This window comes from Juglans microcarpa x Juglans regia, chromosome 3S (assembly GCF_004785595.1).
Source record: "Juglans microcarpa x Juglans regia isolate MS1-56 chromosome 3S, Jm3101_v1.0, whole genome shotgun sequence".
Classification (NCBI taxonomy): Eukaryota; Viridiplantae; Streptophyta; class Magnoliopsida; order Fagales; family Juglandaceae; genus Juglans; species Juglans microcarpa x Juglans regia.
Genome location: NC_054599.1, coordinates 1,440,712 through 1,459,339, shown reverse-complemented (window position 1 = coordinate 1,459,339; position 18,628 = coordinate 1,440,712). Strand labels below are relative to the sequence as shown.

Below are 18,628 nucleotides of genomic sequence, written 5' to 3'. Positions count from 1 at the left end.
GATCATCTTCTCGGTGAGAGCTCGGCACCTCCAACATATGGTGCCCTTGATTGGGCTTCAGGCTCTGATCAGAGCTCGGTGGCCCAAATTACACAGACACTTAGCCTTGTTGTCAGGTTGGAGTCTGCTGCTTAGCTCTGGTCGTCCTTGAAGGAAGCCTATGGCCAGGATTCATAGAAGTTGAGTTCCACTTTACCTAGTAGCTTACATATCTGTGGAAGGAACCAAACACCAATCTGTTGCAATATGTGCCAAGACTTTTCCCTATCCATAGATTGTGGAGGAAAGTCAACGAGACTATCATCTTGCCCAAAAGTATGCCCTCAACTACTAGTACTAGTGTTAAAGCAGTGAACGCAGAAAGCTACAAGAATATGATGATGATCCCACCCAAAGGTTTTATAGTCATGTACATATGTTTAATAATAATATTTCATCATTTAGTATTATCTCTACTATTTTATAATTAATTACACTACTAATGATTAGTACTAATATTTATCTTTGATCATCAGATACTGGGTGCTTTTTGGTACTTCTTCTCCATCGAATGAGAGACCACGTGCTGGCAAGTGGCCTATAGAATTCTTCTACGTATAGTCACTTGGCGCAAACAGTGGGGATATTAGGGACCCCAGTCTTGTCCCTAACACTAAGGACCATGAGCTTGCCTTGATGAGGATGATGACCGAGTGACCTTGCCAACTTGCTTGGCCTTCCATAAAGTGATGGTGTTTCAGTGATGAAATGATGAAGATGATGATGAACTTGGGTAGGCTAAGTGTTGATTTTGAGTGTTTGATGCAATGTGGGCGGCTTGAAGGGTGCCCTTGATGTTTGGGTCACTTGGATGGTGATTAGGGTTGGTATGGTGAAGTGTAGTTAGGGTTTTGTGAGGTGGCTAGGGTGGATTTCGAGATTTGGAAGAGTTGTCTTAGGGTTAAAGTTTAGGATGATCCTATGGTTTGGGAATGAGGTGGAAGAGTGAGGCTAGGGTTTGGTGGCTAGGGTTGTCGTGGCTAAGGATGATGAATTAGGGTTTTGGATGTTGGATGGCTAGGGTTGTCGCTACAGATAATTATGTAAGCAGTGTTAATTTTGTTAAATAATTTATGTAACATGTGAATAATTTATTTTTTGTTTCTATTTCTTTTAATACGTTACTTATTAACGATCATTACCTTTCAAATTACATGAAAAAATGATGGAGATGCAGTCGGCTTCTGGGGAATATTCTCCTAGTGACATAGACATATTCACGCAAGTGTTCGGGCTACAGTCTAGTATGGCAAGAGGTTTGGGACGATATATCAAGCATAGATGTTCATCCTCCTTAACCTCATCTACTTCACAAATTAATAATCTTACCAAAGATTTAGAAGCTGCACGGCGTGAGAATGAGTATATGAGGTTGAGACAGCAAGAGTTAGAGTCTCTCTTAGAACAATAGTCTCATTTAGAGACGCGTTTGCAGGACCAAGAGAGAATCCAGGAGGAAAGAATACGCATGAAGTCCAAGAGCAAGTGCAATGGGAGATGCTGCTGCAAATGAAGCGTGTTATGTCGTTACAATAGAATTGTGGTGGGCGAGGAAAAAAGAAGAAATAAATTTTATCTGTAGTGGTGGCTAGTTTTAATATCTAATTTTAAAATTTTATATATAAAACATTGTTAGTTGTTAATTGATAGTATGTAATATGATACAATTGATATGTTTTTAAATTTTATGAAATTAATATTTCTGATCTGTATGTTTGAATGTAAATTAAAAATGTTTAAACGTTGGTTCACATTCGAACCAACGTTCGAATGTGAATACATAAAATTGTATAGTAACATTCGAACGTACGACTCTACGTTTGAACGTACTCACCCTCAAACGAACAAAACATTTGAATGATTAAACGATTAACGTTCGAACAAACCTCCGAACGTACCACTTGCAGTTGAACGCTCCTTCATTTACATTCGAAATAACATCCGAATCTTAAACCCGTTACGTTTGAACATTGGTCCGTTAACTTTCAAACAAAAATTTGAACGTTTATTATAATTAAGGTTCAGACGCATAAACGTTCAAACGTAAATATGATAAGTTTGAACTATAATCAACGAACGTCAACTCTCTCATTCGAATGCCAATCGGTCGGGTTCCTGTTCGAACGTTCAATTGGATGTCTGAACGTTACTTTTTGTGACAGTTCTCAACAGTCACAAAAAAAAAGGAAACGTTCGAACGTTCAACCAAACGAAACACCTCCGACCATCACTAAAAATCTAAAAATATTTTTAGTGACGGTTCAACAGTAAACCGTCACCAATTATTTTCCGTGACGCACATTAGGTGATGGTCGTGGTGATGGTTTCAATCCATCCCCAAATATCTTTAGTGACATTTTGGTAATTTTTTGTGACGGTTTCCTCTGTCACAAAAGATAAATTGTGTTGTAGTGTACAGTAACTCGTCCAAACGGGGCCTAGTAAATTAGCAAATTGCATTTTTGAAACAGTTTCATTTGCCCTATGTTACGTACATTAATTAACAGTAAGTTTAGCTGGCTGAGTGGACTTGGGAGTAATTAATTAGTTTTTATGGGCTTTAACTTTTTACTAACGATTTTATATGCTAAAAAAAAGACTTGAGAGTACGGGGCTGGATAGACAAATTCCAGTGCTTCACTCACTATTAATATTTGTCAGAAGATAAAGGCATATGAACATTGTTCACCACTTGCTAGCTTCTCATCTCCAATATTAGTGCAGCTCACTCCTAAGATGCAGCATCTAAGGCACTACTTTCTGTCACTTATTGCTTTAATCTAAGTCCTCGTACGTCTTGTTTCCTCGCTCCAACTTTAAGCACAGGTTAATTTTCTACTCCATAAGTCTTAGTTCATATGTTTTCCATCTCCTATATAGAAGTGCTCCAAATCCGGAATTTCTGGATACTAAGAAATCGAAGCTGGTGGGGTTGAAAGATTTTGGAGACCTTATTTTATAATTTGGGACTTTTGTAAGCTTTAGTACTTATGAGTCGTCGTTGGAATTCTCGAGGAAGCGGGCGAGTAAGGTGAGCATCCTCTTCTTCAATCTTAAAAAAAATGTTATTTACCTTATTATCTTCTGACGTGATATCAAATAAAAGATAAATAACAAAAGTTAGTAAATAATTTCTTCTCATGATTTAATAACACATCGGAAATGATGTAATAATAGTAGGCCTTAGCAAGAAACTGATTGACCCAGCCCGTCCGTGAAACTCGACCCGACCCGACCCGACCCGACAAATCGGTTTTGACTAATGTTTGGGTTCGACCCGTACAACCTGGCGACCCACCTCTTTAAAAGCTCAAGCCCACATTTTTATCCTCTGCAAATGAAAACCTAGCCACTTCTCTTCCTCACGATACCATTCACCATCACCTCTGTTCCCTTTCACAGTTTTGACAGCACACGGTATTTCCTTTACCACTCTCTTTGATTCTCTCCGTCCATGTCTTTACCCATTTCAGCTTTCTCTCACTTCGCAGACTCCAACCATTTGAATAAGTGCGGAATCACCGGCGCGAAGAGGACGGAACCATGGCTAGAGCTTTAGATCGGGCAAAGAAGTTGTTGATGCGATTCCAGAATAAGGGGATAAACACTTGGCAACTGGGCAAGAAAGTAGAGGGATGTTCTGGTCAAAGATCCCATGTGCTGCGGTTCAAAAACCAGAGGGGTATTCTAGTTGAAGACCCCGTGTGCCGTTGAAACCGTGAAGCTCTGCAACAGATCTCCATCCCCCGGTCCTTCTCGATCTCTCTCTCTCTCTCTCTGTGTGCTGCTTTTCTCTGTTGCTTTCCTCCGCAACTCTAGGTGAAGTATTCCACAAAATCCGACGGGAATCACCAGCGTGAAGAGGTGTTGTAGGGTTTAGCAACCACTTCTACTTGGCTTGGGCGTGTAGCTGGTAAGGAGGGGAGAGAGAGAGAGAGAGAGATAGAGAGAGAGAGAGATTAAAAAAAAACACAACAACAAGAAGAAGACGGGTTGAATCTTCGGGTCGGGTCTGTCTGACACACTTAGAAACACGGGTCGGATCGGATCGGGCTCAAATGTTGAAAGGGTTGCTCAGGTTGCAGCTCTAAATAATAGTTAAAATGATGATGAATAACACTTATCATATGGCTAAAGCGCACTTTAATCCATCTTTCATGTAAGTAGTTGACTTATAAAACCACTTAAATGTGTCACATCAATTAAAGATTATAATTATGGTTGCTCAATTTTGTGTGAAGTCTAATTTTGCTCAATTATTTGTGAATGCGCAGATGTCCATATTTGAAAACGAAAGTGAAGAATTGTTGTATGAGATCACCTGCAAGTTTCTCAAACAAGTGCACAAGTACTACAATCAAAGCAGCTACGTTGTTTGAGAGGAAGAACCATTGGATGCACTGATCTTCGTGGTGAAAGGAATTGCGTGGACATATACAAGTAACCATGGCAATAAAACTGAGTGTCTTAAGACATGTGACCTCTTTGGAAGACATCTTGTAGATTGCGTGCAGGAATCCCCCGGACTATCTGACCTTCCCTTATCAACAGGGACTCTCAAATGTCATACAAAAGTCAAAGCATTTTGTCTTATGGCTAGCAACCTCAAGGATATGATGTCTCAACGCTAGTGGAAATTTAGCAAGTTCACACACATCGCCCAATCTGACGAAACAGCTGAAACATTTTGCAGTTTCATCAATCCAAGCAGCATGGCGCCACCACCCCATCCATCCTCATAAAGTACTTGAATGGGGCTATCATGTCTGCCCATGTTGTTAGCTATGTCCCACCGCCAACAGCTCCCCAAGTTTAGATAATTTTACCACTTAATAATTAATCTAGTACTGTTATCAAATGCAAATCCTGCTTTTTGTCAAAATACAATAAATAGCCCGTTTAAGAGGATTTGTATTATATCTGCATTGATATTTTTTAAGTCATTAGATAAATTGTTGTCGCTTGATTTTAATATTGAGTGGTTATAAATTGGAGTCTACTTTTTTACATGAATTTATATGGGACTTATCTATTTAGAGTTTGCACAGATTATTTTTCATAATTTAATCAGCTTGTCAACCTAGCTAGGACCGATTGGCAAGTTTTCACTTTTCAGCAGCCGAAGTACTACCGGTTAACCGGGAAAAAAAACACACACACACGTCTCATGAAACTGTTCGGCAGGAACTGGTCATAATAAAACACGTACATACGAGATTGATAAAGTCATAATAAAACATGTTCAATATTGACCTTTCAACGTTGGCTGATGAAGTGGAATCTTCGTACGTGTATCCCCGGCTCACATTTGATATATATAGCCCGATATGGCGATTACCGCTGTATATATTTTCTTGGCTGCTTGCGGTTTGCATGTCCATTCTTCGCTAGTATGTACATTCCTTACATATAAAGAAAAATTGTTAAATGGTTGAGTTTGCCTTCTTAAGAAAATTAATGAACAGATGTGAATGATTGTGATAAATAAATAAAAGAAATCATCTCTGTATTTTTAATAGGATATATTTAGCTGTGATTTATTCAATAAGAAAAAATATTGCTCTTACTTGAATTTGAGGATTTTAAGTGAGAGAAATGCGCATAAAATGGACTCTACAATATTAAAGCTATAAATATTTTGGACAATATTAAATAAATAATAAATAATAAATGATCTCTTTGATGTGTTTGTATTTTTTCCACTCGAGGCTTTTAAATTTGAATAAAAATTTGAAGGGAGCTTGTTCCTCTTCATCAAATTATGTAAACTCTTAACTCAATTATAAATAAAAGATAAGAGGGGGAAAGACCCGAACAAGTGTATCAAAACAATCAATACAAGCCAGAAAAATATACATAAATAAAAACAAATGATAAATAATATTTGACCAAACAAGCATGGTATCACTTTTTCTTGACTCTCGATTAAGACAGAGGAAAACCAACGTTACATCGATCTACCAATAAACCAATACCACAAAAACAAAATACCAAACCAAAAACTAAAGAAAAAAACACAAGATCCGAAAATTTGGGAGTCCCGTTTTATCTTGCTGAACAATCCCCTTCCATAACCTTGACAAATTCTGATCACCTTCATCACAAATACACCTCCCTTCCTCTCCTTGTCTTGTCTTGACCCAATGCATGCGTGGTTGATTAAAGAGATGGCCCCGCCTTGAAAGCAAATTTCTTTTAAAGAGATGTACGTACGTCTAATCTCATACCAGGAACCTTTGGGTGTGACATTAACGCATAGGATTAATTCCAAAAAAAAAAAAAAAAAAAAAAAACCTTTCCTAGCTTCTTGACACTCACTAGGGTTGAAAACCGACCCCTTCAGTTCAGTTTTTCAACTAAACTGACGCCGACCGAAAGTTAATTTGTGGGGGAGAAAACCGGCCGAAACTAGTCGACGGGGGGGAGAAACACCGGCCGAAACTGTTGCTTCATTTCTCTGGCAGTTCACGGTCAGTTCCCAGACCGAGCTTCCTCTGAGAGAGTAGAGAGATAGAGTGTTGCAGAGAAGAGAGAGAGAGAGAGAGGATGGGAACAGAGAAGAACGCAAGGAAGAAGACGAGGGGAGGAAGACGAAGTTATTTTGAAACGACGCCGTTTGGTTTAAACCAAACGGCGTCGTTCTACTTAATTTTTTTTTATTCGTTATGAATTAAACGACGCCGTTTGGTTTAATACCAAATGTCGTTGTTTAAGTTGTGTTTAAAACACAACTTAGGCTTAAAACGACGCCGTTCCACTTAGACTTAAGTAGAACGGCGTCATTTTAAGTACATAATATATATAAAAAAAATAGTTTATGTAGCCGGCCGGTTTAGCTGTATGAACCAAGTTCAAATTGACGCCGAACCGGCCGATATCGGTTTTCTCTATTTGCTGCCGTACGCCGACCGGTTCTCCACCAGTTTCGGCCGATTCTGAGCTCCAGCGACCAGTCTAAGTCGGTCTAGGTCGGTTTCTCGGTTCTTTGTACTGCCTTAACGCTCACGGTTGATCTACGGAGAAAATTCTTTTTGCTAATTCCCGGCCGGGAGAAAAAAGTACTATATATGTGGTACAGTACTTGGGGGGGGGGGGGATTAAGTTGCCCTTAGAAAAGCTGAAAAATGGTGCTTAATTTGCTAATCTATTCTCCATTTTTTCAGTAACCAAATTATTCAGCCAATTGTAATGACAAAATAACTTCGTACGTTGGGTCAATAAATATATAGTTTGGAAGTTCATTTTGTATTTTCAACTTTGTATCGTTGTTGATCAGCTAATTCGTGCACATGCATCGGCAAGATATGATCTCTTGCAATGCGGAATTAAGGCATGTGGAGGTGTCATGTGTATCTAGTTTTGTGTTTTGCAAGATATGGATCAATTAATCCGAATTCCAAAAGTCGGAGTTTGGAATTCAGAGTCGGAGTTGGAGTCGGAGTCAGAGTTCAGACCTTCATGGAGCTCCAATATCCGAATTCCGAACTCTGACTTTAAAAAAAAAATCCAGATTTTTACATCTGAATTTAAATAAATAAATAAATAAACGACGCCGTTCCGCTTAGTGTGGAACGACGTCGTTTCTTCACACGGGGGTGGTCCAAAACGTAGGACCTCATTCTTCCTTCTTCCCCTCACTCTCCCTTATTATGATTCTCTATTCCCACTTCCCTCTCTGAGTCTCTGTTGCTCCATTCCCATTTGATGTCGTGATCTTGCCGTCGTCTACGCCGTTCAACCTTTGAGATGCCGTAACTCATAAGTGTACTTAGTGTAGTCCGAGACTTTGAGCCCTAAATTAATTAGTTTTCGTAATTTTTATTTTTTTCCATAATGTTGGGTTGCCTTTAATTATTTGATGATTTACATTATAACAGTTGTTTTGGGTCTAGTTGTTGGGCTACTTGTAAATGTAATATGGAATGGATTACGATGGAGTGGAACACTGTGGAAAACTCACATACAGTCAACCTAGTGCATTTATAATTATGAAATGCAGCAAAACATTCTACCAACAATTGTCACATACAACCACAACCTCAAAATAAATGTGCACAAAATACTTCAAGATTTCTATAATTTATATAATAATAATTTTTATACAAGTACTGCATTTGACTATGTGTACATTCTTTACAACCACAACTGCTAACAAAAAAGCTCTAGATTTTCACAAAATACTTCAAATAACCCATCAAAAATAGAATAATGATTTTCATACATGTTGAACACCCACAAATCTATACATTTTTTACAACCACAACCACCAATAGAAAACCTCCAGAATTTCACAAAATACTTCAAGAAACCCACAAACAATGCTTCACAAATTGTCATCATTGCTCGATAGTGTTTGTTGTGTGACAGTACTATATTGGGTTCCAACAACAACATCTTCAACGTTAGCACCAACTTCGGGGGTTGGGACCTCACCAACTCCAATTTGTTCGTCATCAAATATTTTCCTGCAAGTCTAATTTCCAAAATGCCAGAAAATACACATCTATTAGAAAGGAAACAAACACTAGTCCAACATATATACAATTAATAGAAAAAGAAAAACCGAGTACCTATTTCTTCTTTCTCTTGGTTGCGGCCTTCTCCACAGGTAGAACCTTTCTCTTCGTTGGGAGTCTCCCTTTCTCTCGAACAACGTTAGGGCTTAATACTTTCTTACCCTTATCCACAATGTCGCTCTCATTGACCATGGTTGAACCGGACTCAAGTGTTAATCCTTTAAAATTATTCTCAAACTCATCCAAAACCTGAATGAATGCATTGACATGGTCATCACTTGGGGATACACGCATCGCTAATTTTAGACATCTTTTAAGCACAAATTTATACCTTCGTGCGTACGCATTATCCCGCAAGTCGTCATAGCTACTTTTGACAAGTGTGTATCTCTTCTTTAAGTCTTTCATCCACCGATCCAAGACGTATCTCTCTGGTAACACATGAATCTTCTTCATTTGACAAACTTTAAATACATGCCTAAAAATAATGCCCCTCATCTCAAATAGTGCACATGTGCATTTGATATCACATTCCTCCTCGTTATAGTAAACTACATAATGGACGGTTTTCACATGGTCATCTGTGGAAATTTCATCCAAGACATCGAAGGTGGAAATACAACCCTGTTTGTTAACAAGTATGCAATTACAACAAATCATCCCCCACACCTCCCTTTGGATTTCTTTAAACTTGGTATTTGTATACACCGCTTGAAACTGTTTCTCAAAGTGGAATGGACTCACATATGGGATGGTTTGGTTGCACGAATTGAAATCAGTTGTCGTCTCTACTTCCACCTTCTTCCTCAGAGCATTGTCAAATTGATCCACAAATTCCTTTACATTGTACCAAAATCACATATCCGTCGAAAAAGACATTCATGCTTTCAGACCGCTTTATAGTGCTCTGCTCATACCAGCCCAAAATACACCATTCAAGTAAGTTGGTACCCAAAATGATCTCTTGGTATACAACCCTTGCAACCATGCATTATCACCAAGGTCATATTTCTGAATTAGTTCCCCCACTTGGCACCAAATTCTTCACATGTATGCGAATTATATAGGGCACTCTGAATGGCAGTCTTCAACCCTGCGTTGAATTGGGAGTGGGATCCCAATTTCTCAGGCAGTTTCGGCATGATATGCCATAGACAATATCTACGGCGAGTTTCTAGGAATACTATCGTAATGGCACTCTTCATTGTCCGGTCTTGGTCTGTTATGATTGCTTTTGGAACCTGACCGTTCATGCAGTCCAACCATGCTCGGAACAACCACACAAATGTACTTGTATCCTCGCTTGAAATCAAGCCAACCCCTAACAGTATGGACTGCCCATGATAGTTTACCCCAACAAATGGAGCAAAAAGGCATACTGTATCTATTTCTTAGATTCGTCGTATCGAAGGTGATCACATCTCCAAAATACTTGTACGTGGCTCGAATATGTGCATCAGCCCAGAACACATTTCTGAGTCGTAACTCATCATCCACATCCATCACAGAAATAAATCCATCATTCATCTTCCTCATTCTCTTAAAGTAATTACTAAGTGCTTCACCACCTCCTTTACCCAGCCTCAAGTGTCTAGCTTTGTTAATATAATTTTGACAATCTTTCTCTTGAAATTCAATATTCTCGAACCCCCCCGCATCAACGACAAGTGCTCCAAAATTTTTGTTCATTCAAATACCTGCCCTGTCATTCAGATCGAGCATTCTTTGACTGTATTCATCTAAATACTTGTGACTTCTAAAAAATCTAGACTTCTGTGGGCTGACAGTACCATGATTCTGAGTATTCTCAGCAGTGGTCAAAACCCATACACCTTTGTTGTCCAAGTGTGCGTTTACCTTCACCTTACAGTCCATTTTAATTGTTGGTCGCGGCTTCGAGATATTACTGTGACTCGGATGATAGTTGCCGCCACGTGCACACCCAATTGTCACATGCTTCAATTTCCCAGATGCATCTCTCTTCGTCCTTTGTGTGATAACACCAAACCTTGTTGCTTGGCATATTGCTTATAATATACAAGAAGCTCTTCATCAATGGAGAACTTCATACCAGGTTTTGGCTCCTCAACTCGTTCATCATCATTCGATACTTCATTAGTTTCCTCGACCTCTGCCTCTTTATTTACGTCCGATGAAGTTTCTGAAAATAAAAATGTATGTTTCATATTAGAATTTATATTATAACACTGGATGTTTACTAATTGGGTTAAAAGTCTAATACCCTTTGTCAGGTGACAACTCTTATCAGTCGTATGTGATGTACCTCCAAAATTCTTTTCACTTTCAACACCCAATAGCAATGGCACAGTTGATGATTCACTTGCTAGTTGGGGAGTCTTTTCAAATCTTGTTGACTCCTCTGGATTACTCGATGGTGGCATCGATTGATGCTGTAACGAGGCACGATGTTCAAATAAATTCAATACATATAAAAAAAAAAACTAAAAATGATTAAAAGGAGTATATCTAGTAGGTATGTTGAACTCGTGTGGACTCCTCCGGATTACGTGATAGAGGGTAGGGCATCATTGGTCCAAAAGGTGGCATCGATGGAAGCTGTAGTTAGGCACGGTGTTAGAACATCTGAAATGCATATAAGGAAAAAAAAAACCTAAAAAAGTTTTAAAAATAATCTACCTGGCTACCCCAAGCGCATGTATATGGATTTGGATATGCATTTTGAGGCAAGATAAATGGTGGGTAGTACGGGTTTCCTGGACCATAATATCCCTATAATACACAAATAAAAAATACATTTAACTATGTATAAAAAAAATACATTTAACTAAATGGAAATATCGGATACAACAACATTTCCAAATGATCAATATGTTTCATATCTGAGTCGGTGAAATCGATGTAGAAGGCGTAGAAGGTATAGGTGCCGTTTCATCTTCCTCTTTGTCCATCCTGCTATTTCAACTGAGATTTTAAGACAAAGTTACTAAACAAAAATGTATAAATCATTCCACAATTGAGTACGCTAAAAGCATAGTGGTTAAACATAAATCTTCAACGTAAATCTAGAATTTAAATACTTCAGTTTAAAAGCATGGTGGTTGAATACTTTAAAAGCATAAATGATTCCACAATTGAGTACGCTACTTCTCTCTTTTTCTCTTGCCTATTTTTTTTTATTTGTCAAATATTACAAACTTCTTTTTATAAATCCTAAAAATGAGGAGATAAAAGGGGGGGGGGGGGTTGGTAGATCCTGCATTTTGCACTCAATAGCGAAAATTATATTTATCGCTGCTTTATATCCAATGCAATTCTATAAATCTCTCCCCCCACTTCTCCCGCCCCTTGGTAAGTAGAATTTTATGAACCTCAATAGATTCTACTTCAGTGAATCAATAGACAATCACCATGTAAATTTTCCATAAAAAAAAAAGCATGTATAAAGGAATCATAGTTTTGAAATGAATTACAGTGGTCTTCATTAATAGGTAGGAATCCCTGCACTACATGTTTATTCATACATATAGCTGAGAAATAAAGATATTTGTTGTTCATAAATGTAGCTGGAGCAACAACAAAAAAATGATTACTCGTACATTTAAATTACAAACAGCATACATTTGAAAACTAAAAGAAAAAAATTATTGGCTTTTAATGCAATTTTCTCATACTTATCAACTCTCAGAAGTTACATAGCGCATAAAAAAAAATAAAAAATCAGCTCGCAATGGCACTCATGTGCAACCCAATTGACTTTTAATGCAATTCTCACTCTTACACAAGGCATAAAAAAAAAAAAATTACCCTGCACTAACACCCACCCCAAGTTCCAAGTTCACAAACAGATTGAGAAATGAAACCTATCAAATATATTGTGATTTTCGGGCAATAGTAGACAAAAAAAAAAAAAACAAAAGCAAAGAAAAAACCAAACTTTATCTACTGTGATTTTCGGTGCTCGGTTTTCTTTGCAATAGTTGACACAGGGGGTAAACCATCAAATGAGAGCCCCACGTAGAATTGAACAAGCAGCACTGATCTGGAAGCGAGCTGAATGTCTGTGTGCTTGAAAGAAAAACATAAAAACGAGATTGTAACACATAAGAAAAACGAAAATGGCTCAAAAATTATAAAACAGGATAAAAAGAAAAAAAAAAGTAAAAACTTGACCCTGTGACATTGAATGTGGAGGTGAAGACTCGTGGATGAAAGCTGATGTTGGCGGTGGGTCTGTCATGGCTAGGTTCTCCTCAGCAATCCTAGACGGTGGCGAATGTGAAGAGGTCGCTAGCGGAGGAAGAAGAGGTTGCGGACGGGAAGAAGATGTTGTCTGGCAGAGGAAGAACCGGGGGGGGGGGGGGGAGAGAAAATAAATTCGAAACGTGTATTGGGTATAATTTTAGGTTTAACTAAACCCACGTTTAAAATTAAAGAAAAAAAATTGTCACATCACGTTTCATGTGGCGTATGAGAAAAAGTGGTAGAACTCTTGATTTTTCCCTTTTGTACAGTAACGTGTACGTTAATTAGCTGGTTGACTGTTCACTACTGTGTATTATCTATATATATATATATATACACATTTATCAGACATGATCACCATTTTTCACCACAGCTTTTGCATCTTCAATATTGCAGCTCACTCGTAATTAGATGCAGCATCTAAGGTACTTTCTGTCACTTATTCATGCTTTAATCAAAATCCTCTTCTTGTTTCCTCGATCGCTCCAACTTTAAGTGCAGGTTCATTTTCTACTCTATAAATACAATAGCCAGATCTGGCTATTACCATGAAGTTCTTTATATGTGATTGTGCAGTACTACATGAGTTTTTATATTCATGTTTAAGTTTTGTTTTTTTGCTTCTGAGCTGCATATTATATATATGACAGCGTTCATTTGTTTTCCATTTTCTAGAAGTGCACCAGATCCGGAATTTCTGGATAATAAGAGAAGTTCGCAGTGTTGAAAGATTTTGGAGACCTTATTCTATAATTTAATTGGGACTTTGTAAGCTCTAGTTATGAGTCGCCGTTGGAATTCTCAAGGAAGCGGGCAAGTAAGGTGAGCATCTTCTTCTTCTTCTTCAATCTTAAAAATGCTATTTATCCTACTGTTATCTTTTGACGTGAACGACAAAAGTTAATTAGTAAATACTTTTCGACCCATGATTTAGTAATACATCGTGGAGATGTGATTATCATAGTTAAAATAATAATGAATAGCACTTGTCATGTGGTTAAAAACTTAAAACATTTTCGTGTGTGTGTGTGTATATAAATATATATATATATATATAATTGTTACCTCTATTAATGTCTTTTGGTCTATATATACATATATTGTGCTGATCAGGTACGTGGATATTGAGCAGCAAGGTCCCGAGAATGATGGTACTATTGTTTCAAAAATAATAAAAATGGCAATTGGGCAGGTCAACCAACCTTTGATGGTGAAAATTATTTCAAAAACGAAGTGGTGGTTCCAATATTGGGATGTGGCATTTTTAGTGGTGTGTGTAGTTGCTGTAGCAGTGGCCCTTTGTTCTTTTATCTTCATGTCATCAACGTGGCTACCAAATGCATTGCTTTAGATAACACTTTAGAAATCTTTGCTAATTGTATGCGATCGTTCCTGGATTTTGTTGCTATTGGGGACCTGGTTGCTCGGTCAATAGCAAGCGGTATCGATGACCGTTACTCGAGGTCAGACTACGTAATTAACATTCTCGGCATTCTTCCAGTCCCTCAGGTATTATCAGAAAATTAACATTATTATATTCTTAAGAATGCAGGATCGTAACACAAACAATATATATTCCATTGATCTCCTCCTATAATTATATTTATGAACATGAACAGGTTCTAGTGCCAATTATATTTTCTGAAATGAGAGGTTCGAAATTCCGGCACGCAAGGAAATTCCTAAATGCAGTTGTTCTTTCGCAATATGTGCCAAGACTTTTCCGTATCTACAGATTGTGGAAAATAGTCAACCAGACTATCATCCTACCTAAGAGTAGTCCTACAACTACTCATGTTAAAGTGAGGAACGCAGAAGGCAGCTACAAGAATATGACGATGATCCCACCCAAAGGTTTTGTAGTGATGAAAGCTGGATTCAATCTCTTTCTGTATCTCATTGCCAGTCATGTACGTATGTTTTCATCATTTATTATTATCTCTACTAATTTATAATTAATTAGTTGGGGATGAAATTATATTTATCTTTGATTATGGTCAGATACTGGGTGCTTTTTGGTACTTCTTCTCCATCGAACGAGAGACCACGTGCTGGCACGTGGCCTGTAAGCATGATACCGGATCATGTAACAAGACTTCTTTTAACTGTCGTCATGGTTTCAGCAATAACACATTTTTAGATAATTTTTGCTCTTTAGAAAAACCAGATACTTTGATTTTGGAATATTCCAAGAAGCCCGTCAATCTGGTACGCTGGAGTCCATGGATTTTCCGCGAAAGACCATGTACTGTTTCTGGTGGGGCCTGCGAAATTTGAGGTACTTCGTACACGTTACACCTTTTTTTTTTTATTATTATTATTGAGATACATAATCATACATGCATGCATTTTGTTCCTTTAAACTTAATTCCTCACCCATTTTACAATGTAATCAAACATAATATATTGAAAGTACCAATTTGAGACATAACTAAATCGTACTGCGCACCAAAAATACTAAGATATGAATGATGATCACCTCTTAATTAATATCCAACCATCCGTTAAAATTATGCCATATACATGCTACCTTTTTTAATTCTTTACTTATTTCAATGATTAAAATCGAATGAAAGTGATATTTGATTAAAAATTGTAGTTTAAATGTCCGACGTGCTTGTCAAAGTAGTAATTCAGCTACAACCATATTAATTTCAACAAATTGAAGATAATAACTTGAAGGTAAAAAGACGTTACAAATTGTTCTTCATTTTGATCATATTATATATATAAATATATATATTAATGTTTTCTGATCATTTTCTGGCAGTTCATTTGGTCAAAACCTTGAAACAAGTTCTTATTATTGGGAAAACTGCTTCACAGTTTTAATCACGATCTTTGGCTTGCTTCTGTTTTTATACTTCATCGGAAATTTGCAGGTTGGTACTGCTGATCATCATCATCTTCCTCTTCTTCTTCTTTTGTTAATGTTTTTTAAGCAGGGATCTTATTATTTGCATAATTATGTGTATATACGAATATGCTTGAACTTTATTTATTTTCATCTATTCAATTCGTAACAGCTCCAAATTTTTTGAGAAAGTGGTGATAATTTATAAACATATATATGTTTAGAGGTCCTTAATTTGAATTCTCACTTATTTAATTAAATATTCTATATTATGTGGTCTACTTATTAAAAGAGTCTGCTCACATATGAATGTATAAATTGAATCATTAAATTCCCATTTATCTTTGGGGCAAGTACTGGTTTGACAAAGTACGTGCTAGGCAAGGATGGTTTATCTATGATATATATTTTTATTAAATAATTTGTATATTTTTATATATATAATTAGGTTGGGGGATTCTTAATTATTTCCAATCCAATTTGGAGGAAAACCTTGTACTAATATTAAGAACAACGTTTTTCTCCCAACTAAATTGGATGAAATTAATTTTCTCCAACCCATTTAAAAGTACTATCATATCATGATAGTCTTGTAAATTTGAGTTTTAAACATTTAGCAGCAATAAATTAATCTCTATCTTTGGCTATTATTAACTAAAATATGGCTAGTCTAAGAATATAATATTAATGTGAAAATTTATGATCAGTAGAAATCTAATATTTTATATATGAATATAGTGTGACATTTGATAACTGTTAGATGTAACTTATAATGAGCAGAAATCTTAGAAACTGATCAACATAATTGTGATGTGACAGGTTTACATGCAGTGGGAGGCATCTAACGAGTTGGAGGAGATTTATAAGCGGTCGAAGAAATCTAAGCAGCATAATAAGATCATCATGTCTAAGCGGTTGGAGACATCTAAGCAGTACTACTTGACATATATGGACGAGGAGGATAAGGCCGCAAACATCAAGAGAACTAAATCACGTAGCATCGAGTCTTGGATAAGCACAATCGGACTCTCTGACCAGTTGAAAGAGATTATCATGAGCTATGTGACACTAATATTAATGGAAGATCAAAACAAACATATTGATACGGAAAACCCATTCTCTCATCTTCCCACAACACTTAGAAGATTGATTAAGCTCCATCTCTGCTTACCCCTGCTAAGGAGAGTGAGTTTCGATCCCCCGGCCCCTTCCCCAACCCACCTCTAAATTTTAGTTATTTTTCCTTAAAAATGCTTCAAAATTAATCGAATGTATAGTAAGATCGATGTAGTGATTTAGTTACGAGTTAGTTGCTACATTAAGAGAATGTTGTTGATATAACGACATTTGTCTGACATCCATCCTCAATCATCCATCCTCAATCATACCAACTACTGTTATGTCATACTTGAACTCATCTTTCATGTAAGTAGTTGACTTATAAAACCACTTAATATGTCACATCAATTAAATATTATAATTATGGTTGCTGAATTTTGCGTGAAGTCTAATTTTGCTCAATTGTTTGTGAACAAGCAGGTGCCCATATTCAAAAACGAAAGTGAAGAATTGTTGTATGAGATCACCTGTAAGTTTCTCAAGCAAGTGCACTACAATCAAAGCAGCTACATTGTTCGAGAGGGAGAACCATTGGATGCACTGATCTTCATGGTGAAAGGAATTGCGTGGACCTATACAAGTAACCATGGGAATAAAACTGAGTGTCTTAAGACAGGTGACCTCTTTGGAAGACATCTTGTAGACTGGGTGCTGGAATCCCCCGGACTATTCGACCTTCCCTTATCAACAAGGACTCTCAAATGTCATACAAAAGTCGAAGCGTTTTGTCTTATGGCTAGCGACCTCAAGGATATGATGTCTCAATGCTGGTGGAAATTTAGCAATATCAGACACATCGCCCAATCTGACTCGGAATAGTTGAAACATTTTGCAACTTCATCAATCCAACCAGCATGGCGCCGCCACGCCATCCATCCTCATAAATTACTTGAATGAGGCTATCAAGTATGCCCATGCTGTTGGCTATCATGCCCTGCCTCCAACAGCTCCCCAAGTTTAAATAATTTTACCACTTAATAATTAATCTAGTACTGTTATCAAATGCTGATCTTGCTCTGGTCAAAATACAATAAATAGCTTGTTTAAGAGGACTTGTATTATATGTTGTGGATTATTTTGAAGTCATTAGATAAATTGCAGTCGCTTGATTTTAATATTGAGTGGTTATTATAAATTGGAGTCTATTTTTTTACATGAATTTATATGGAATTTGTCTATTTGTTAACTGAAAAAATATTTAAGTCCCACAATTTTAGCTAAGAGATAGAGTCAAGAAGGGACTCAAACTCGTAAGAGGGAGATGACTCAAACTTCTAGCAGGAGATGGACTCACACTTCAAACAGTTGATGGGCTCACACTCTTAAAATGAAAAAGGTGTGTCACAATGCAAATTTGACTCTATCACTCTAAGAAAATAGTCTCTATAAATAGCTTCCAGCAGATAACAAATACTACACTTGAACTTGATTCACTTCTTCTTCACATACATTTATTTTCATATTGTTACTGACTTAAGTATCAAAGACTCCACCAGGCAACCAGGATCGCCCCTTTATTTGTTGCAGATTCTCCATGTGGTTGGCGGTGTGAAACACATTCTTTACAAGTACAATACTTGAATATTAAATTAGAGAAATAATTTATAAAAGTTTAAAATAGACAAACCTTATATAAATTCTTATAAGTTTATCATTTTTCACAACGATAATATCTATATTTGTAAAAATAATATTTATTTATTTGTTTACTCAAAAATCCAAATTATCAGGTTGTGATTACTTCATTTTAGGATGGGAGAATTGTTGATTTGACACCTAATAATTACCTTGAGGGTACTAGGTAGCATTTATTATCAATAAGACTATTCATTCGGATTTTTTTTATTTTTTTTTCTTAAACCTGGTTTGAAATCTT

General features: G+C 36.9%; 2 protein-coding genes and 1 long non-coding RNA gene across 4 annotated transcripts in view; 2 read left to right on the top strand and 1 right to left on the bottom strand.

Annotated features, from left to right (window-relative positions):
• LOC121258099 overlaps positions 1–228 on the bottom strand; it is a 97,948-nt gene extending 97,720 nt beyond the window's left edge. The window contains exon 1 of the long non-coding RNA XR_005939337.1: positions 95–228. This is a non-coding gene — a long non-coding RNA (uncharacterized LOC121258099). The remainder of the gene's footprint in view (positions 1–94) is intronic.
• Positions 229–13,116: 12,888 nt separating this feature from the next.
• Positions 13,117–14,919, top strand: LOC121257829 (cyclic nucleotide-gated ion channel 1-like). The gene is made up of 6 exons (XM_041159080.1): positions 13,117–13,280; positions 13,455–13,601; positions 13,893–14,288; positions 14,399–14,689; positions 14,781–14,865; positions 14,903–14,919. Exons 3-6 carry the CDS (start codon positions 14,160–14,162, stop codon positions 14,917–14,919), a joined length of 522 nt encoding a protein of 173 aa, XP_041015014.1. The 5' UTR covers positions 13,117–13,280; positions 13,455–13,601; positions 13,893–14,159.
• A 36-nt stretch (positions 14,920–14,955) lies between these two features.
• LOC121258098 (cyclic nucleotide-gated ion channel 1-like) overlaps positions 14,956–18,628 on the top strand; it is a 31,207-nt gene continuing 27,534 nt past the window's right edge. Inside the window, exons 1-4 of one of the 2 annotated variants that reach the window (XM_041159463.1) lie at positions 14,956–15,057; positions 15,550–15,661; positions 16,453–16,818; positions 17,173–17,755. In XM_041159463.1, coding sequence (XP_041015397.1) covers positions 15,002–15,057; positions 15,550–15,661; positions 16,453–16,818; positions 17,173–17,571 — 933 coding nt within the window. In that variant the 5' untranslated portion in view covers positions 14,956–15,001 and the 3' untranslated portion in view covers positions 17,572–17,755. Of the gene's footprint in view, positions 15,058–15,549; positions 15,662–16,452; positions 16,819–17,172; positions 17,756–18,628 lie in introns of those variants that run through there. The other variant, XM_041159465.1, reaches the window with a different exon arrangement.

Excerpts from the sequence above, each read along its gene's own strand:
- LOC121257829 (XM_041159080.1), top strand. The coding sequence starts at position 14,160 with ATGCGATCGTTCCTGGATTTTGTTGCTATTGGGGACCTGGTTGCTCGG. Across the intron at positions 14,289-14,398 it reads GCATTCTTCCAGTCCCTCAG|GTTCTAGTGCCAATTATATT; the intron begins GTATTATCAGAA and ends GAACATGAACAG. Across the intron at positions 14,690-14,780 it reads TGTATCTCATTGCCAGTCAT|ATACTGGGTGCTTTTTGGTA; the intron begins GTACGTATGTTT and ends GATTATGGTCAG.